Source organism: Onychostruthus taczanowskii, unplaced genomic scaffold (assembly GCF_017590055.1).
Source record: "Onychostruthus taczanowskii isolate IOZ18803 unplaced genomic scaffold, ASM1759005v1 scaffold24, whole genome shotgun sequence".
NCBI classification, from domain to species: Eukaryota; Metazoa; Chordata; class Aves; order Passeriformes; family Passeridae; genus Onychostruthus; species Onychostruthus taczanowskii.
The window spans coordinates 9,198,591-9,220,525 of NW_024499684.1; the positions used below are offsets into that span (position 1 = coordinate 9,198,591).

Here is a 21,935-nt window from a genome sequence, read left to right on the forward strand (position 1 = left end):
CAAGGGCAAAACTATCTCTGTAGGGACAACCATTTGTCCTTCATGTGAAAGACACCACTGAACACCTCTTGATATGAAGATGTCTCCTATCATGTACCAAACATTCACCAGTTCCATAAGATTGCTGGAGAACAACGGAGTGTCATTTGAATCCCTTAAAATGATGGCTCTTGAAGACTTTGGTGGTATCTGCAGTTGCGTGTATATCCAGAGTTAAGGATATCTGCCCTCCTGCAGGGAGGGGTGTTTTAAGGGCAACTCAGAACAGGATCTCTCCCCAGCAATAGTGCAATGTGCTTGTAGCCTCTTCCAGCCTTTGAGAAGTTAACCAGAAGTGAGGAGTCTTTCAAATGTACAAAATCCTTGATTCTGCCCTGGCCAATCTTTTGCTGAAGAAGATTTCTTAAAATCACAGTTCCTCCTGGTTGCTAAATTTGATGTTCAAGGACCTGTTCAGAGTCCTTGCTAATACAGGTCTATCTGTTGAATTGTCATATTTTATACACTAAATCTGGGGGATTGTTTGTTTGGGTTTTGTTTCATGAAGACTGAGGAAAAGAATTTAATTAAAAGATGGAATATATATTTGTTCTTTGTGGAATATTTTTTGCCAACAGAAATTACAATACAATTCTTGAGTAAACACTATCCACCTGAGAGAGGTAACCAAGCTAGCAGGGCTGTTGACTGCTAACACACTAATCACCTACTTAATGTTAATATATATAGCAGTACAGGAATGATTAATAGGAGGCTTTACAAACATGGGTGTCTGGGTAGTGCATGCATCCTGTGTGTGTGCACGATGTGGTGCTGATCTCTGACATGGGCAGCAGTCCAGAGGAGCAGCAGGAAGAACCTGCTGTTGTTGAACTGCTGGACATGCAGTGGTGCTGCTGTACTGTGCCTTTTTTATCCTTGGAAATGGAACAAATAAAGGCTCTTTACAGACAGGAAGCCCGGCTGAGTTGCTTGGAATTCAGGCACAAAGAATCCAGAAGAATTCTTGCACTATTGAGAATGGCAGCCTGGTAAAATAGTGGGTTTTGAAATAGAGCTCTTTTGGATTAATAAGGGAGGCCTTTATGCAAAATATTACTGTAATTGCTGCTCATGTTCTGATTGCCTTATCAGGGGAGATGCATCCTCAATGGCATCTTTGTTTGTCTTACAATGAAAAGAGATAGAAAATAAGCAATTAAAGCAGACTTATTGAAATACCATAAATCTGAACATTCAGCTATGCACTTCTAGCTAAGATTGTTGGTTAGTTTTTATATTAAAAAAATAAAATTATTGCTGCAGTCTGTACTTGCTTTGTAGTATGGCCAGACTACTGACAAAAGAAAAATTTTCTCCTTTTGTTTCAACCGTGATCTTTTCTCTCTTCCTGCTTCTCACTCTAAAGCAGTCTTTTATAAATGTGCACATAGAAATTAGAGGTTAATTAACTCTGTTGTATATTTGGGATCCTTGTTATTGCAATGAATCTTGTAAAGAAATTCTACAGAATCTGACACTGGTAATTTCGAAAATAGATGGACTTTGCTCTGATTGTGTATCAGCTGATATTTTAGTAGTGAATAGTATATTTTTATTGAGCTTCATGAAAATGAAAAACAAACCCCTTGCTCCCTATTTTGTGGTCTAGTGCCACCTAGACATGGGCAAGTCCAACATTAAATTTGTTTCTCCCAGGAAGAGAAGATTCCCAGGGAAAAATCAGCAGACATCTTTTATGTAGTGATAAACAAATATATTTTCAAAAGAAAATGGCCTGGGTTTATCCTGTAATACCTCATAACAGCAGTATGATATTAGTAGAAGATTAACATTGTTCAGTCATTTAAATGTAAAATCTTTATGGCAGACCAGCATGGATTTTGAGTTAAATCTCAAAGACTCTTGCTTTCTAGCTGTGTGTGTGTGTTTGTGTGTGTGTTGCTTAATCTCCCTGGCCAGCACAGGGGATGTTGTGATCTCCTAGTTAAAGACGTCACACTGAGAAGATTGGAGTAGAGGAATAAATAGAACAAGTGCTAGAAAGCCAAGCAGCTCATCCTGGTTGAACTAAAATGCACTCCACTCAAACCACCTTCCCCATAGATTTGTTTCTCCTAAGTAAAACTCAGTTCCCATTTTGTGGAGTATCTAACCAGCTCATTTGAGGCTCTGCTAAGTATGTTTGCATAGGCTTCTGAAATGTTGTTTTACCTAATTGTGCATCTCAGTAGCCAGTATTTTTTACAGGTTACTCCTCTGGTGGAGAAAGCAGACAAGGGCAATAGTTCCCAAAGGACAAAGAGGCTCAGAATTTGGCTGGTGAGGTTCAGTATGGAGCTTGAGCACTTAAAATTCTGCTGTATGTGGGCTGGCTGTGTGCAGCCCCATCTCGTTGTCATTAGCCTGTATTCCTGACCTGTGCACCAGAGTTAATCTGGGCAGGGGCTGCCAGATCTGTCCAGGCTGGCTCTGTGTCTCCAGGTGCCAGGGATACAGTCACAGTGTGTGTCCATGGGACAGGTCTGCTGCTTCTCCTTGGAGCTGGCCTGTGTGGAGCAATAGGGCTGTCAGATGTTCAGACACCCTTCAGAAATAGAGGAGATCCAAAAAAAACAAATACATGTTTCTTCATGGCATTTTGTGAAAGGAAGAATGGGGCCCTGTGCTTAGGAGTTCAGTGACAGGTAGATAGCTAAGATTTGAAGGGTTGCCACTGAAATGTTTTAATTGTTTATGATAATAAATTGCATGAAAAGAATTGTGCATTGTACAAGAATGAGGGAAAAGTGAATCCTTGCCCATGCTCAGTAGGATCTGGTGAGGCTGGAACTACTGGGAAGTTTTTCAAGAAAAGTTAAGTTAGGAAAAGCTTACTACTGGAACTTACTGCTTTTTTCCTGAAGTTTTTTTTATTCCAGCACTGTGTTTAGTGTTTTGTCCTCCTCTGATCCCAATAGATTCTGATAGAATGTAATGAAAAAAGGAAACAAGGCAGGATGCAACAGCACAGATATTTCCACACAGTCACTGCTTGCAATCCAACTCTGGGAAGCTTCAATGGATACAGAAACAACTAATCCCAAAGTATATTTCCCTTAGAGTGCAAGGGAGTATCTCAGTGTCACAAGGCCATTTGTGGATCCTTACAGAGCTGGTTGGGCATTTGTTCTGAAAACAACTCTGCCTAGCACAGAGTTTATTTTTAGTATTTTAACCAGACAGCTCCAAGAGTTGGAAATTTCTCTAAAATTCAATTACTCAACCACTGTCAGACTGTGTTCAAGGAGTTTGACTTGAGGCTGATGATGGAGCAGTGCTGGTACCAGGCTGTTTGGACTTCCTTACGCAAAATGTGTTTACATTGGTTCATCTCTAGGAGTCCTTTAGGCTCACAGTCCTCTCTGAATGTCACTCTGTGCAAAAATGATGGTCTCTTGGTACAAAATGGAGCCTGCCTGTCCCTGCCAGCAGTGAACAGCCATAGCATTTGTCCCAAGACTTTGTCCTTTTAGATTTACTGCTGGCTGCCTTTTGCAAAATTATTGCTGCAGTTCCTGGAGCTGGCAGTTGTGAGGACAATTTGAATACATGGAAAAGTGCTGTGTTTCCACTCATTCACTGGGCTCTCTTTTACACATAATGAACTGTGGAAGGAAATCTTGTCTATTAAAGCATGTTAGAAACTTTGTATCAGGGGCATCACTAGTTTTTAGAGTAGTGGAGATTTTTAAGCTTAGGTGGCTACTTTCCTTAAATCAGCAATAAAACCTTGTTGAGTGTGACCTATACACTGAATTCACTGAGGCACTTTGAGCTCAAAATATATTTGAGTGTCCAGACTTAGAACAGAAAAAGAAAAGAACATTTTCACAGGAGCTCTAGTTGAATTAATATGAACTAAGGCAGGAACAAATGCTATATTTTCCCCCATGACTTTCCTGTTTTGTATGTCTAGTGTTTATTTAAGTTGTCTTAAAGAAAAGAATATTGATAAGTTTCAGAAGCTTATACATTTTCCTAATTTAAAACCATTTTGCTTCTGTTGTCAAAGGCAATACAGCCATTTTGCTGTCCTAATATGGCATTTTAGACACTTAAAAATCCTTCTAATTCTGCAAGCAGTCTTCTTTATTTCCTTCCTTCTCCCCACTTCCATTAGTAATCCTTGGCAGCGGTACAGAACCACCCTGCACTCGAGATAGGGTGACTGAGAAACCAACAAAAGCAAGAGAAACAGAGTGAAGGAAACCACTGGCACACACCCCCCAGCATGGTGGCAGCAATCTGTGCTCCTGCAGTCACTCCAAGGTACAAATAAAAGTTTCCATCAGCCAGGGAGCACAGTTCCTGGCTCCCTAAAGAGAGAGGCAGTGTTGTCTTTGAAGCACAAGTCTTGAAACCAAACACCTCCTGAGATGTTTTCCTCCTCTCTTACTGATTCATTGTGGGCAAGTCTTCATTCCCAGTCTCTACAGCAGGCAGTTATTCAAAAGCTGCTTTGAGAACATGAGTTGAAGTTTTTGAAGCACAGTGTGTACTAGGTATGGTTTAAGTTACTGAGCAGTGAGCTGTACTGTATTGCCTGTTTAGGGGGGCATCGTGTCTCTCCAGTTAATTGCTGAGGTTTCCCTCTTGTCTGGGGTGGCACTTGGCAGATGACAATGACAATGTGAAGTTCTGCAGACTGGTAGCGCAGTTCACACCAAATTTCCAATCTGCATATCTGTTCTTAGAAGTACATTATCTATCAATGCCTCCAGTAAATTACATATTCTTTTCAAACACGTGAAAGTGATAAATCTGGACTATCAGAAGTAGTCTTCAGAGCTCAGTAGGCTGGTGTGCTAGAGACCTCTGTACAAGGAGACGTGAAATGAAGGAGAGAAAAAATAAATTAAAGACTAATGGGGGAAAAAAAGCACATAGTCACTACATAGGCACAGGCAGTTGGAAGTCGTGGAGGCTTTTTGTGTTGTCAGTTGCTTATTTTACCAGGGGGACACTTTCAGCCTGAGATATTGCTTGGAGCTGGATGGATGAACAGAACAGCAGGGGGACCTGCTGATGCTCAGCTTTGCCATTCTCAATAAACATCACTTTGCTCAATAGAGAAATTATTGCAGAGGCCTTCAAGGAACAAAGGCATCGACTGGCCACAAGCAGTGCTGATAAAACTGCCTCTTTAGAGCCTTTTAGGTTTGCTTTTTCTCCACTTTTCACAAAAGGCTACAGGTCATTCAAGTGAAACTGTATGAAAATGCCAGCTAAGCAGCCATGTTTATCCCTTTTAAAAATTTGGTCAAAGAAATCATTGTTCCTCTGCTCAGGTTTGTGCCCTTTCAATATGGAGAAGTGTGAAGATCCTTTTAGACATAAAAAATCCAATCCTCCAGTGTTGCAAAAATGACATGAAATCAATCCAAGCTTTCTTTTATAAGCAAGCCAATATAATGCATATTTTAAAACAGCTGAATAATTGTATAAAATAAAGAGGCATATTGAGGTTTAAAATGCCTCATTCCATTAAAGCTGATTTTATTGCATGACTGTCGTGACATCAGCTGTGTAAAGAACAATAGTCCATAACAATTTACAGGGAGATAAATTCCTGTGAGGGCTTCTAGCTGCAACCTCCTTATCTATGAAAATGAAGTTATGCACCAGAACCCCTTGATAGATTGTTTCCATGAAACTCCCTCTGGTTCACTTATTGCTGAGAACCTTGAAGTGTTACCACAATAGTTTAGCTGTGAAGAAATTTTTTGTTTTGAAGTTGTTAAGACAAAATAAAGTTATTTCCATTGCTGAATCACTTTCAGTGTTCATTTGCAGAGAGGAAAATTGTTTGATGTGCTAAAATTAAAAAGTGGACAAACCAATTCCAATTGTTTTGGGGTTTAAAGAATTTAACTTAATTTTAAGCATTCTGGATGTGGCTCCTCAATCTGTCCTGCAACCTGTCTTACCTTTTAATATAGGCCAGGCATCTTCTCTAAGGAAGTTGCAGTGTTTTAATTGTATTTTTAGTTTCTCTTGTATACATGGTGTCTCCCTTAGCTTTCTCTGTACTTGCATTCAGTTTTGTTCTGAGCTACAACCAACCCACTTTAAAATTATGTTCTGATAAAGCCCTATGGATTTTAAAGGTCACATTCTTTTCTCGGATGAATACATCATTCCCATTGATTCACCTGATGTTTCTACAAACTCAGAGTATTACTGATGACATTAATTATGTTAATAGTCAAAGGTTCTTAGCACAAGCTCAGGCTTTTCTAACCTGCTAATTTGTGAGATGCATTTAAAATGCAGGGAAGATGGAAGGAGTTGGGTGTTACTGCACTGGAAAAGAGAAAATTATTTTCTTTGTGCAATTCCTGGTCCTGTAAGGAATGATAAGTTTTTCCAAGTTATTGATTGTTTTACTACCTAGATTGTAAAGCAGTCTCCAGATGTGATCACATGTTGTTTTTCCTGCTGAGGCGTTGGTGTAAAGGAACTCTGTCAAGGCTATTGAGATAAGCCAAAGAAAAGCCTAAAAAACAACAGGCAGCAGAAAACAGCAGAAAGCCACTATATTCCTTCAGCTTGCTTTGATTTTGGCACTGTTGTCTGGTTCTAGGAACCATTTTAACATCTGTCTCTAGAGGAAACAAAGCACATTTTTCATAGTAGCAAACAGATCTGGCACAAAAGGCAGCTTACTCGCTCTGACAGGGGAATCTGCCCCCCAAGCCAGTTTTAAATTGTTTTGTTAGGGATCTCAAATCTTAGGGTATGGAGTTTGGTTTGAGATTAGAAGGGGTTCAGTCTCCCTGGGTTGAGCTTAGTTCCCAGAGAAGTGCCTGGCATGCTCTCCAGGAGCCTTGTAGAATTGCTGGTGTGCCAGGGTGACAGGGCAGTCTCTTCATCTGCTGCAGGCAGGAGCTGCTCAGGAGTGTCACATGTTGTTGCTTTTGTCTGAAGAAATCAAACATTACTTGCAAATGCCTAAATCAGTTCCTGTTGCTCAGCAGTGACAAAAATTGCTGGATTTTCTAAGAGTTAAGCTTCTCCAAACTAGACTCATCTGAACTTCATCTGACTTCATCTGACTCATCTTGAAGCAATAGTGTCTACATCCCTGATCAGCTGCCTGCAAACCACTATAATTTATTCTTTTTTCTGTTTTTCCCTCCTGATGAACCTTAGCTTCATCTTCAATAGGTCTGTAACTCTTTCCTTTCAAATCTACATCCATTTGTTTCTTTCTCCTTTGGTTTGAGGGAGTGAGGAAGAGTCAGTGAAATAGCAGTCTGGCTTGCTTGGCAGTACTTATGGGTATTACCAAAGAAATAAAACACATTCTCTCACCCTGCCTGCCCATGCTGGACACTTCTCCTTCCAGAGTCTAGCAGCTCTCCATCTTCATTGTTTTATTACAGGTACCTGCTTTTGTTAAGACTACTATAGGTGTCACAAATTCTGATTTAAATATTTAAGATTTGGAGAGATATTACTGAATATTTTCAGACAGTTAATTGCCAACAGTGAAAATTAAACATTAATTTAAACTCTGCCTTATTTTGCTACCTGAGGTCACTAGGATGCCGTGGAGTAGAGATGGGTGATAGTTGTTCATTTTGATGAAAATACTGAATAATATTTGTGTCTTTCAACCTAAACTGTTTGAAAACACAGATGTTTAACTGGATAAACTTTTTATTAGCAAATGCTAGACATAGGTTTACTTCATTTCCAGTGTTTGTAAAGGTAAACAGGTTCTATAGTTCTCTAATTTATTGGCATCCCACTGCAGCTGAACTGGCTGTGAATGGACCTAGGCTGCATTTTTGTTGCAGACTTCTGCAGTGTGCCTCAACATGAGCCCTGTGAAGTTGAAATGTATTCAGAGATTCAAGCAGGAAATACTTGGTGTGAACATAGCTCAGCTTCAAAATGGTCACCCAAGGTGCAGGGAGGATGTGACACACAGCAGGGAGCACTGGAGCTTCACTGCCCAGTGGGAGTGGTCAGAGCTCTGTCTGCTTAACACAACAGAAGGGAGCAATATTAATGTCTGCCCTTTTAGCATAATCTATTGCAGCTGAGGTAAGGTTGGCATGGTGTGTAGTAACTTGTGTAACTGTCTTTCCAAACATGGGCCAAGAGCAGCTTAATCCAGAACTGTCTGATGGATGTTAGATGGAAATTAGTTGTGTGATACCAGATTTGTGCAGAGACACACAAAGATGTAAGGCAGAAAATATAAAGGGAAGTACAAAGTATACAAGTATATGATATTGTGTTGATCTTCTTGCTGTCATGCTGTAGCTGTTAAATATATCCCTCTGATTACATAATTTGCTGTGAAATTACTTTGTTGGTTGCTGAGGATTTTTGCTGCATTTTGTCATGTGGTTCACATTAATCTGTGGATCTCCCTGGCTTCTGTTGCACAGCAATTTGTTCTGTACAGGAGACTTTAAAAGCAGGCTCTTTTACAACAAGGGAAGGAGTGCCAGGAGTGCTTTGAAGGGATAATTGGCTTCCTTCCATTTGAGGATTTAATTGAGCACCTTTCCAGCACCTCCCATCATTTTGGGAGCACAGTAACCCACATCTTGTGCATCACTCCAGGAAAGTTGGTTTATAATAGATGAGTTTTTAAAAGGTTCTGCCCCTGTAAGAACTGTCACAGCATGTTTTGTGTCTAATCAGGAACTCAACAAGGTGTGCTGCTTTCTGAAAGCAGAAGTTGACAGTACTGTACCCCCAAGGCCCCAGTAATGTTTGAAGAATAACTTCCAGTTTTTGTGCTTTGGTATTCCTGTACACAGAATGGATGGATGCTCATTCAGATAGGATTTTGCACTGAATTTCATCCTTGGGCTAGGAGGAGCACTGCCAGCCTGTGTACTTGTGGCTTATTAAACAGCAGACAGCAGCATTTCTCTTGAGTGTGAACAGAGTGAATTCAAGGACCTGAATCAGCAGAATGTCTGTGCATAAGCTTAAATTTAAGCACACAATTAGGAGTTCTGTGGAAGAGTGATTTGGGAATTGTAATAAAAAGGGAGAGTAGAGATGGCATAAGGTTACAGCATGAGTGGAGAAGTGTAAGGCCATTTAGAAGGTCTGCTTTGTAGTCCTGTAGTTTGGTAGTTACTTTACATAATTTATATTGGTCCTTATTCCTCAGACTGGATTGAAACAACTGAGATGAAAATATACTTCTGGGAAAATATGTCTGATATAAATATATATATAAATATAATCCCTAAAGTTTGATATTTACTTCCCTGTAAGTTAACATGCTTTCCTGTGCCATCACTGCCTGGTTGTGTCTGCTTTTCACAACAGACCATGAAAAAAAAATCAGGAGCAAAGGTTGGTGGGTCCTGATCAGAAGCTTTTTTTGGGTCTGCAACAGAGATTGTTTGAATGGTTCAGGGCTTTCAGCTCCACCTTCTCCCAGAGGACAGGTCTCACTAACATGTAATTGTTGAGATGTTGTTTGCACCTGGCAGGTAGTGAACTGTTTTTAATGTTGCATTTCATGTATTAAAAAAAAAAAAAAGCTGGCAGGGATGATGAAAGACCTTCCTTCTAGGAGTGGTTATGAACATTAGGCTTGTTTTTATTATGAAATGTAAGAGTACAGCAGTTCCTGAGGTTTTTGAATGGTGTAGACATAGACAGCAAGGAATAAAATAAAAAATGGATCATTTTAATAAGAGAAATGATACCTACTGTTTGCCACTGCCTTTGAGATACTCAAGAAGTGCTAAAGATTACAACATACAAATAATAGTCAGGGAGATGGAAGCAGAACTTCTTTTAATTCCATACTACTTTAATGATAAATTTTGTTTGTACTCACTCTCTTCCTCAAGGCTACTCTTAATTACAAGTGTGGTAATACAAGACAATCTTTTGCAATGCTAATACACTGAAAGATAAAGGATGTACATTCTGATTTGTTTGAACCAAGTGATCTCTATAACACATACAAAAAAGAAAGAACTCCTGACATCAGAGGTATTAAAGAAAGCAAAATTTGAATTTAGAAATGCACAAACCATTTCCCTTCATCAGGCTAAGCAAAATAGGTCTGTGAGGGAGCTAATTCATGTAATGTATATAAAGCAAGTCAAGTTCCAGCTACTACAAAGCTTTTATGTAAGACTTTGCTGACCCAATAGGTGGTGGAATATAAATAGATCAACATACACCCTTCCTTCTGCTGTTCTACCTAATCCTTCCTTGCCTTCAGGATTGAAGAGTATTTGATCTATTGAGTCTTAAATCAGACATCATCTCCCAAAAAAAAAAACACAAACATCATCCCCCAAAAAAAAAAACAAACAAAAAAAAAAAAAAAACACCCCAAGCCCCCAAAATACAAATGAATGAAAATTTAATGGTGTAAGAGTGAGAAAGTGAATTAGAAATACACTAATGTTTTTCCTTTCCCCTGCCCCCCCCACATATGCAAACTTCACACAGCTGGAGCTGCCTGGCTTCCTACTTGCCCCTGTTAAATGGCTTTACACGAACCTCTTCAAAAAGAGTCATTGTATCAGACCAATATGAATTTACTTTCTCCTTTTCAGTAATGCTTAAAATGCCCTCATCATTCTGCCTGCAGGTCTCCACTGCTGCTCAGGAGGTGGAGCACTCTTTATTTTTAGTAACAATATCTCTCATGCTGGGGTGGAAGAATCTTAAACCAATTAAACACATTAGAAGATAATAGCGTGTGTGGGTTTCGTTCAAGATCTCCATTTTCTTCACTCTGGGGTATGTTGTATCACCAGCCTTCCTATCCAAGATGACAGAAATAGCCTTGATAAGCTGCTAACTAGGTAAGCAGTACAGCTGCTGCTTTGTCAGGTATTCCCGTGCCAAGAAATCATTTGTGATGGGGTTTGCCTCTTTTTTTCTTTTTTTTTTAATTACATTAAAGTCTAATACATTATCTCAGTTTTGACTAAAACTTTTTTCAGATGCCTGTTTCTTTTTAAACATTTATTTTTTTAAAAAATAATTAACCTCTTGTGTGTGAAGTGTTTTTTCCAATAGAAAGAAATGGTGTGTGTGTCTGTGCTTTTAAGATCTGATGATTTGTTCTTCCCTTTTAATAATGTTTAGTTACCGGGAAAAAACTTATGAACTGGCTGGTGTATTCTGAACCCTTCAAATATGTCTGAGTCCACAAATTTCTGCTCTTTGTATACACTCTGATTAGCAGGTTGATTTTGTTTTTTCATTTCCAGAAGTTGGAAAAGCGTGCCCTGAACATGGACTTGTCAAGGTCAGAAAGCCTTTGACTACACTGACATGAAACCTTTATTTATTTGATAAGGAATTTACATAGGCTAGCAATGTTCAGATTGTTTAAATACAAGATATTTTCTAGGAACTGTGGCATGCATTGCTGCATGCATGAGGCATGGTCTCATCAGCAGGGTTAGAGCCTTGAGCTTTTTATTTATTCTTCATCTTGAATTTGACAGTCATAATACAAAGCATGGGGCAGGCTGTCCTGCATGGATTTACTTTTACAGTGGAACATCCATAAACAAAATAAAGCCAGCTAGCACTTTATAGATGTCCAACACCCCAAATGTTAACATACATTTTAAATGTTAACATTGTCCAGCACAGCAGCATAACTTGTATCACCTTTCATGGACTGGACTGGGAGAAATCCTGATAGGGAGAAGTTACAGAGGTCAGTAGTGTACAGTAGTGTTTTCTCTCACCAGAAATAGTAGGTCACTATTATTGTGTATTTCAAGTAAGGATAATAATTAAGCTGTCTGGCTACTTCTCACTGAAGGGCACTTCTAATATAATACTTTTGAAACTGGTGAATGTGATTTTAGAGTGCTCCAAAAATTGACAAGGGAAGAGGGATGGGAAGGCAAGGCAAGTCATGGCAAGGAAAAGGAATGGTCCATTAGTTAGAGTACTGATGGAGCAGCTGAGAGGCTGGATCAGTTCCTTTACAGTGCTGGGTTTGCTGTCCTGGTCAGAGTTTCATTTCCAGTTCAGAGGAACTCAGCTAGTGCTCAGTTTGGCACTACACAGCCTGTGGCCAAACCTGGGAGCTCATAACTCTGGCTGATATTGATAGTGAGCAAACAGTAAATAATACTTGTGAGAGGACCATTTTTTAAAGGTAGTACAGGTTTTTGATAATCAAGTGCCCAATTTACTAAATGACTGTTCTAATAGTTAAGAGTGTGTGTGTGGCAGAGTATCAAGAAGATAAATGAGTTTGTCAGTGAGATGCTCAGATTGTCTCATTTGTTATTTCCCCCTCGTACATGGCATTTGATGGATGGCACACTGCTTTCTATGCAAATAGCTTCACCCTGGCTAATTTGTATGTTTGTCTGTGGGAAGATGTATGGAAAAATGGTGGATTTTTTGGCATTTTAAATTACTGTTGGGGCAGTTCCATCCTGCAGGTTGTGTTGGCTGAGGACTTGGAGTTTTTCAGCCAGCACCACATGAAATGCCCAGCCTTGCTGCAGGTTCTTCTTGCCATTCTACTGTTCCTTTTCTCTCTCTGACTTCCCTGCCAGCCCCTGTCTCCCTTGGGATGCTGGCTGGGGAGAGAGCTCCACTTTGCAGCTTCCTGCTAGGATATGTAGGTGCCAAACAGAGCCCTCAGAGGATGCTTTTCATCTTCTGCACCTTTCTCTTTTGCCTTAATCCCAGAACAAGTGGTAGATACAATGTGTTTGGAACAAGCCTAGCAGGACATGAGCAGGCTGCCCTATGTTCCCTCTTTCCATTCTCTAAGTTGTTGCTAAGTTTTATGTGAACAGACCCTGTGCACACATTCTCTTTGTCTTTTCAGTGAGGCATGGAAAGTCTGACCAGCCTTCACCAAGGTAAAGAATCCTCACATCTCTGCTGAGGCAGCCATCTTCCCTTCCCCTCCTCCACGTACATAATTTTAAAACAAATGTTCATCTGTGATGTAAAATTTGCTAAAGCATCTGTTTCATCCTGGGAGCTCTGGAAAAATGTGATCAGTGTGATGTGTTTGTGTGAGTCTGCCTGGAAACTGTGCATGTTAGAGGATGAGTTCAATGTGCAAATCTCCAACAGCTCCTATTTATACCCATGTCAAGGTCCATATTGTCCCTCTTCTGTCTCTGCAACTCCCCAGCCAGTTCCTTGAGCAGTTGTAGGCAGTACTGACTACGAAGGGTGCGCTGCCATGAAGCAGCCAAAGGGAGCTCCTAGAAAGGCTCTGGATTGTGTGGGCTCATCCCACAGATCCTGCTCTGTTCAGACTCTGGTGTTGACACTGGTGAATCCTCAGAGCCACCCTGAGGAGCTGCAGAGCAGGAGAGCCTGAGGCTTATGGATGGCCGTGTTCAGGATGGCATCATGCAGGTCTGCAGCTCCTTGTTCTGAGCTGTCAGTGTCTGAGTTACCCTGTGAGAGAGATTTTGCAAAGGTGCACTTAAGATCATTATTAACTGTCCCTTTGGAAATATTAATATTTCCTACTTGCCTATAGATTTATTGACTAATTCACTGATCAGGGCGTTCTGAAAGCTGGCACAGCCTCACTTGCTGAGAGTGAAAAGAGAAGATCTCTCTTTGCTTAGCACTCAGCAGATGAAGAATTCCCATGAGTGGCAGTTATGAGGTCAACAGCAAGAGAACAACCCTTGATATTAATATTTTGTAAGCTAAGAAAAGAAGCTGGATTGGATGTTACTCTTTTTCTCATGTTATGTAGAAAGGGCTCCTTTTCCTAGTGATTTTCAAATGCTGGAGAAGAGCAATTGTTTGTGTAATAATCTGTTGTTGTTAGCAATGTTCTTGTTTCTCCACAGCACAGTGACACTGCCTTTATCCTTTAGAACAGTGGAAAATGATAAATGAGGCTAACAAGCTCCAATCTAAAGTGAAAACTAAATCTGTGGCTATATAACTCTTGTTGCATTCCTTCAGGTCAGCAGTTGGTTTGTTTATTTATTCTCAGGGAAAAAGCATCTCTTTTCCTTGGCCTCCTGAGAAACAGAAACCATTACTGAAACTCAGCTGGAGTAGCCTATTTGAGAACTCAGCAAAGAATACTACACACAGCATTTAGGGATATAGATAGCTTGTTTTCCTTATTTGCTTCCCAATCAGAAACTGGATGAACCTTCGGGATGCAGAAACAGGGAAAATCCTCTGGCAAGGAACAGAAGATCTGTCTGTACCTGGAGTGGAGCATGAAGGTACTGTGTGACCATTGTGCATTTGGGGCTGGGTGGTGCTGCATGTCTGGGTCACCTGAGTTGCAAACATACCCCTGCTTTGAAGGACAGATGTCACCTTTGTCACTTGGGCAAATCATATCACCTCACTGTGCCTCAGATTTTCATTGCAAATAAAACAGGAACTGTCATCTCCATCAGAGGAACTTGGGGAATTAATTAAAACATACTCTGGCCTGAGATTAATGCCCATTGTACAAGGAATACTTAAGATCTTATCTGGTGCACAGTTCACTCATCCATCTAGAAGATGGATGACTGCAAACTGTGGCAGATGCAGAGGAGAGCTATTAGGAGAAGCCACTGAAAAGATTACAGATGAGAGGATGGTCTTCCTTGGGAGAAGAGACAAAAAAAGTAGTTCTTGTATGTCTTAGCTAGAAAAGAAATCTGAGGTAGATGGGTTATGTTTAATAAATAGGCTGAGAAGGGAGGGAGACATCCAACAAAGCAGGGTAATCTGATGGTGAATTAAAAGGTGTGGGAAAATGCAGTTCTGCTACAGTCCTGCAGCAGAAGCAGGGAGGAGAAACAGAATAATTGTTCTAAAATTAAATCCATATGTGTCTTAAAGTCATGATATAGTACTTGTGTGTGTGTGTGTGTGTGTTCTGTGGCCATTCAGGGCAAATCACAGTCCAGACAGAGCAAACGAAGAACCAAATATATAGCAGAGTGAATAAATTACATTTTCTTTAAACAGGACTTATATTTGCTTTTTAAACATGACTTCTGTTTTATTTAAGTTTCTTTATAAAATGAACTCTTAAGTTTCAAACCATGATACTGTATTACTACCTTAATTTACTGTTACCACTTAGATGAAATAAAAACAATATTAATGTGGTATTGGATTGCTGCCAAAGTCTTAGCATTAAACTGCCTTAAGTAGTAAAAATCACAGCCTGAGCACCTGAAACTAGAATTAATCATCTAAACCAGCATTTGACAAGCAGGAGCTTTTCCAGTCAGCTCTATTCAGTGACAGGGCATTTGAAACTGGGAGGCAATTTGGAAGATGCAAATCTGTAAAGTTTGGTTTCTTCCAATACACAAGCAAATCTTGGGGTAAGCTGCTGAGGTGTAGCTCTTACAGAATCCCCACAGCCAGCTTTCATTCATGACATACAAATAGTCCTTTCATTATCTAAGCAAAGGTGTAGTTTAAAATGTAAAATCTGTTTGGCTAAGAAGGAGAACTTGCTTTCTTCAATGTCCCAAATATTTAAGGTAGCTTTATTTAAATGAAATGAAAACGTAATTATATGAGTATTTTAATTGAATTTCAGTTTCTAACTAAATGGTTGGACCCAAAATTACTTGTGAGTAAATAAGATATGTGTCATTCAACACTTTCTAATCTAATCAGCATTAAGCATCTGACTAAATGTATGTTAACCATGGAAGTGCTTAAGTAAATGTGCAGGTATAGTACATCCTCAAGTTAACAAAAAACCCTAGTAAATTCAGGATTAAGTCTGTGCTTATCTGCATCCCAGCATGTTTTAAAATGGATTTAACTGATGAGAATCAAACTCCCTTCTTTTCTATTTTTAATAGAAAAAAGAGAGAAATAAAAGTAAAATGAGCTTAAAATAAATGTCAATTAAAATTTTTGCTTGATGGTATAAATGTAAATTAAAAGTGTCTTAAATCAGATGTTTAAAGACAATGCAGTCCTACTTTTATTAAAAGTAACTATTTTTTTGGTAGTTTTACATTGTTAAAGCAAATATTCTCAGGACTCTGTCTTGGGGATGAAAGAAATGAAATTACTAAATTGCAGAATAGTTTTAACGAGTCATTTTACACTTAACTGCAAAGGGATGTTTATCCACAATGGTGAAGTCTGTACTGGTGAGGAGGGCAGTAAAGGATGATGCCATGTGGGTTTCCATGGTGCAAAAAATCCCATAAAAATTATTAGAGAACTTTTACATTTAAAACTCTTGCCTTACACTTCTAATTTTCTTTTTAATCCTCTTTTTTTTTACCAAGCTGTGGGCTGTATACTTCTCCTTGGGGTAGGATGCTGGCTTACATTCCCTAAACCTCCAGCTCTTGAGACTGGTGTCGTATCAAGGTCCTACTCCACAGAACTGTTCTACATCAGAGAGATTTGCCTGGGGTTTGGGAGACTCCTGCACTTATTAAACACCAGCCTGCTCCCTGCTCATGGATGTTTTGATGTGCCTTCCATTTGGGAACAGTTTGGCTCATAAAGCACATGCCAGCTGTCTTCCCTCCCCTCTTTATTTCTAAAAGATTCACATGAAACATTCTCCAGTATGCAGGAAGGAATTATGCACAATCACACCACTGAAGTATGATGGGCTTGGGAGATTTTTACTGGTTTGACTCCCTCCTCATATTCTCCTGATTAGGACTCTTAATCAGTGCTCCCAAACTGTCCCTTCTCTTACTCCTCTGCCTCTAAAAAAAATCATCTTGTGCAATCTTTACCAGGTGCAGTTTGCCACTTGCTGTTGGTGTCTCACCCATTGCAAGAGCCCAGAAACCTGGATTGTCAAATTGCTCTCTTGAACCGTCCAGTGTGGTTCTGCTTTACAGCCTGGGCAGGTCTCAGTGTTAGGGGAAGAGGCTTTTGCCTCTACAGGACACTGAGATGGCTGAGGAAGGGCTGATGGGCTGAGGAACACACGTTTGTGCTTTGCTCTGGGGATGCACAGTCTGAAAGGGAAGGAAAAGTGAGGAGGGCTAAGGAGCTTGGTGTGCTAAGCAGCCCTTTGGCTGCCAGTCATCTTCAGCACAATTCTTAAAGTAAAAATTTGAGTTGCATCTTATATTTCAACTTGAAAAATTATGGGGTTTAGTAACAAGCAACTAAGAACCAGGAATCTGGTTCTGAGAGATCAATATTGTATCCCTGGTTCTGTCATAAGTTTCATTCTTGGCTGTGGGCAGGGTACTTAAGGTATTTACATCTTGGATTTCACTCTTGCAAATGTAAAAACAAAGTCCTTTGTGTTTGTGTTTTTCCTGCTGCTATGATCTTGTATAGTCCTAATCATTATTTCCAAGTACAGAGTAATAGTACCTGCAGAAGCTGGATTTTATTGTATTAAAATAATGTTTCTTTATCTGTTTCACAGCTCGAGTTCCTAAAAAAATCCTGAAATGCAAAGCAGTATCTCGGGAGTTAAACTTTTCCTCAGCAGAACAAATGGAAAAATTCCGTCTGGAACAGAAAGTTTATTTCAAAGGGCAGTGTCTAGAAGGTATGGATGTGCTCTGTGTGCTGCAGCACAGGGACTGACCCCCAGCAGGGCAGGGATTAGAGTGACTAAAATGGGTTGAATGTGGTGATTTTAATTTTTCAGAGTAGCACTGAAGCACTCGTCTTGTCAGGACTAATGGGCCACAGTATTAAGGATAGCATTTCATAAGTGTATTAACACTTTGTTATGTAAGCAAAAAAGCTGGGTAATCATGCCCGAGGGCATAAATCCACCGCAGGCTGCCTGAGGCAAGGAAACAGGCTATTTCGGAGTCAGCTATTACTGCAATTCCTGGGTCTTCCTCAGAGTGCCAGCCTAGAGCCTCTGGTTTGCCTGGGTTACAGCAGTGCCAGTGACCCCACAACTGCACCTCTGACCCCCCTCGCTGCAGTGCTGCTCTTCATCTGGGCTGGAGGAGGGGCAGATAAAACACGGAGCTCCCTGTCTTTTGGGAAACCAGTTGCACACTTAACCTCAGCTGGATCCCAAGATGTCTGCACGGGGAGGAGGGTGGTTTCCCTGCTCCCAATTAGGTGTGTTGAAATTCTCACCAAATGCCACGGAAGTGGTGTGACCTTATCAGTACTGTCAGCTATTTCAAAAAGGGAGTATATGCTCTAAGAGGAGGGCAGGGCTCAGTGCAGTTTAAGCTGTACAAAGTAATTTAAATGTAAAATGTTGGCAGCCCAGCGGGACAGTTTAGGGAGTTCCCCAGGCTATCAGGTGAAAAGCAAAAGGACCATTTGTGAATTTTCTTCTTTCAGTGCCTCTGGATCTCTTTTTTTTCATATTTTTTTTTACTTTGCAGAATGGTTCTTTGAATTTGGTTTTGTGATTCCTAACTCCACAAACACTTGGCAGTCCTTGATAGAGGCAGCACCTGAATCACAGATGATGCCAGCTAACGTTTTAACGTGAGTGCCTTGGGCTTGCAGAGTCTGAGAGCAGGCAGAGCAAAAGCAGTGCTTGGCATTTCCTTGGGGGCAACGGTGGGAAGGAGAAGAGGGAACTGCTACCAACTCTGAATCACCTCTCTACTGTTAGTTGTTGAGAGATAAAAGGGGTTAAGCCAGCCTCATTACCTTCCTTCCCATAGGTCCAATTTGCATTAATATAGCAATAAAGGTTTGGAGAAAGTGAAACTGATTCTTTAATAAAGTTTCTTAATTTTTTTGGAAGGTGAATTGTGAAAGGATTTTAAAATGTTTTTCAACTTAATACCTGTTATATCCAGGGGAAAAAAACCAGCAGATTTTTGGGCCATTTTTAAATCAGCTATGATTGATCATTGACTCTTGTCCAAGGTAGTTCAGTTCATGCAATATATCACCTGTAGTAGCTGCTCTAGTGTTTGTTTCATCACTGTAACATTTTGCTGAGCTTTGTGTCTTTAACATTGGCTTATACACATTTAGTGTATATGCATATATACACATTTATGTGCACTATGCACGGAGTTGTATCTGGGGCTCAAGTACCTTTAACAGGTAGGAATCAGTCATTTACAGTCACCTGCAGGAAGATTTCACAGCCTCCTCACAAGTCTGCTCCTGGCTCTGTGTGCACATGGGCTCCTGAGCAGGGCAGTGATGCCTCAGATGTGTCACAGTGACACGTGCTGGGCATTGCTCCGTGTGGGCAGCCAGGCTCCAGCTTTGGGGGCATGATGGAAAAGGCTCCTGGAGGGAGGCTCTTGGGAAGGGTAACCGTCCTCCCTGCAGTGCTGGATGGGTGCTGGCAAGCACACAAGGAGAGCACTGCCAGAAACAGAAGGGTTTGGGAACCCTGCTGCCAACAAGAGGCAGGCAGGGAGCAGCCAGTCTCACTGCAAGGTCACTGTGTCCTCTGGAAGATCTCCCTCTCCAGCATTTTCCCTCTCATTCCCTGTCTGGAGCAAAGCCAGTTGCATAGAGAAGGCACTGGGATGGGAGCTACCATCACTGATTCCCATTCACAGCACGTTTCAAAGAGAGTGGGCTTGGAGGAGAGCACCAGTGCTCCAATAGTGCTCCTGGCACAGCCTGCTCAGAACCTTGGAGGTGCTGCACAACACCCTCAGCTCCCAGAGCTGGGCACTGTCGGTACAGGAGCCAGATTTGGGAACCAGAATAAAGAAACAAAGACATCTGCAAGTTGCTTTTGATCATCTCAGGAATTCAAGATGCTTCAAGAGAATTTAGTTTTCAAATGACCTTGAGGATTTTCCAATATCCCGTTTGTTCCCTGAAGTATGTCCACTTGCAGTGGGGAGCCCAGATCCCTCTCTCCTATTTAGAGAGGTATCCTAAAGTCATTCTTGAGGCTTTTCAGTGGAATGCCCCAGCCCAAAGAAATCCAAAGGGGAATTTATGGCCCAAAGAAGTCATCATTTTACAGCTGCCAAGATTTGGAGACCCCTCATTTTCTAATATTCCTGAAGACCTCACGTTTGTCTTGGTGTTTCCAAACCAGGAGAGAATGGAGGTGTGATACTTGGTGCTAACCAAGGAACTGTGCATGAAGAGTTCCCAAGATGACTGAGTATCAGATTGAGGACATTCCCTAACATTTAAGTTCAAGCATTGTCCACACACAGCAAAACCTTACACTCTTAGCAGGTCCGGTGTTACAGACACCAAGAGGCACAGTGGAGGTAGAACTGCTGCTTTGCTTTTCAAAATCCAGGTTTTTAGATAAGGTCAGATCACACTGCTTAGGTGTCCAGGTGTTGTAATGGTCCCAGAGTTCTAACTTTATGTACCAAAACGTAGAAGTCAGCAAGTTAAATCTCCAGAGCTTCTGTGACACCCAAATCCACATTTCCATTGCTGTTTGTATAAAATATGCTTGTGTCTTTGCATTTAAGCAGTTCTTAAAGGAAATGATATGTTGGTTGATGTAGCTTGCTCAGCACTAGAGGACAAAGAAGGAGAATAAAAAAAAGAATTCCCATTGGTTTTCACAATTCCTGCAGGAGACAGGGGCCTAAAGGTGCTGGGACTGCTAGTTTATTTTTAGCAGTAGGAGTGAGCAGGAGTTTGCAGTCTGAGCACTGCAGCCTGAGCAGTACTGAGCTCAGACAGGGGAGGGATGGGGGAACATTCCACACAGGAATTGTTTGGGAGATCCCTGAGTCCTGACCGACCCTGACCACGACTGCTCAGAGAAGAGGTTGTGGGGTGGTCGGGGTGTGAGCCCAGGCTTGTGAGAGCGTGGAGAGGAGCAACCACTGTCCATGCATCCTTCTAACGCCTCTTCTTTCTCCTCCTTTCCTCCCGCAGTGGTAATGTTATTATAGAAACCAAATTCTATGATGACGATCTTCTCGTAAGCACTTCCAGAGTGAGACTTTTCTACGTTTGAGATGGGGCTTTTTGGAGCTGTTTTAGTTTTCCTCCATACAGTTCTTGGTGCAGAACCCCCCCGACTATCCAGTGGAAGACACTCCTGTAGGCAGTGACCCTGGGGACCAGCTCAGCGTGGGTTGTGACCTTTGCCCATCAGTTCTTTTGCTTTCTTCTCTGACAAGACCAGACCAAATCCTCAGAGACGGGGCCATCTGCTTAGCGATGCCCTCAGGAAGAGAGGCTGTCTCTGAACACAGGCAAACGATGGTCATGCAGAACCAATACTGTAAATTTATGTTAGTCTCATCCTTTCTACTTCTCTGGACCCTGATATGATCTCCCATTTCCACTCACACTGAACTCTCAGTGCTTTTATTTTGGGGTTAAGTTAACCTTTTCATTTTTCTCATGTTGTAGATTTTTATCCTTTCGCTGGATTTCTGTGTAACTGGTCCACACATCCTCTTACCCCAAACTTGTAAAATAGACTGTGATATCACCTAATGTAATTAAAACAAATTTCTCAATTAAAACATTCCTACCGTCCAAAGAAGGGAAGAAATGTCAGTTTCGTGTGTTTTCCTTTGCGTTACAAAAATGTACCTCAGCAGGCACAAACTCCCATCGCTCAAGCCAGCAGCAGCACAGGGCTTTCCACTGCTCTGCCCCTTCCACAACGCCCCTCTCTGTGCTTTTCCTCCAACTGGCTACATCAGAAAGGTGTCCAGACTTCTCTTGCCAAGGATTCTCCTTGGCCTCCCCTCTGTCTGTTAATCCCTTGGGGCCGGTTGTCCCCTTGTCACCGCTTTCTTGAGCAGCACTGCACACAACTGTGCTTTTCCAAGAGCCTGGGAACACTCAAGCCCCTCTGGAAAACCCATGTTCCCCTGAGCCCACCAGCATCACTCCCGTGCTGGGCTGGGCTCCCTGGAGCTCCACTGGGGCTGCAGTTGCTGACACCAACACTCCCCACGTGTGGAGGCTTCAGTGACACACAGCAGCACTTCTGTGACAGATTTCTCCAGCCCTGCTGCCACTTTTCCCTGCAGTTTGTAATCCATTCTAGCACGTGGACGTTGTGGGAAGGGGCA

The 21,935-nt window shown here is 41.3% G+C and overlaps 1 protein-coding gene across 1 annotated transcript in view; it reads left to right on the forward strand.

The window, feature by feature from the left end:
• The window catches only part of PDE6D (phosphodiesterase 6D), a 34,460-nt gene extending 13,058 nt beyond the window's left edge, over positions 1 to 21,402 (forward strand). The window contains exons 2-5 of the mRNA XM_041405683.1: positions 14,152 to 14,240; positions 17,393 to 17,518; positions 18,327 to 18,432; positions 20,779 to 21,402. Coding sequence (XP_041261617.1) covers positions 14,152 to 14,240; positions 17,393 to 17,518; positions 18,327 to 18,432; positions 20,779 to 20,860 — 403 coding nt within the window. The 3' untranslated portion in view covers positions 20,861 to 21,402. The remainder of the gene's footprint in view (positions 1 to 14,151; positions 14,241 to 17,392; positions 17,519 to 18,326; positions 18,433 to 20,778) is intronic.
• Positions 21,403 to 21,935: the final 533 nt, after the last annotated feature.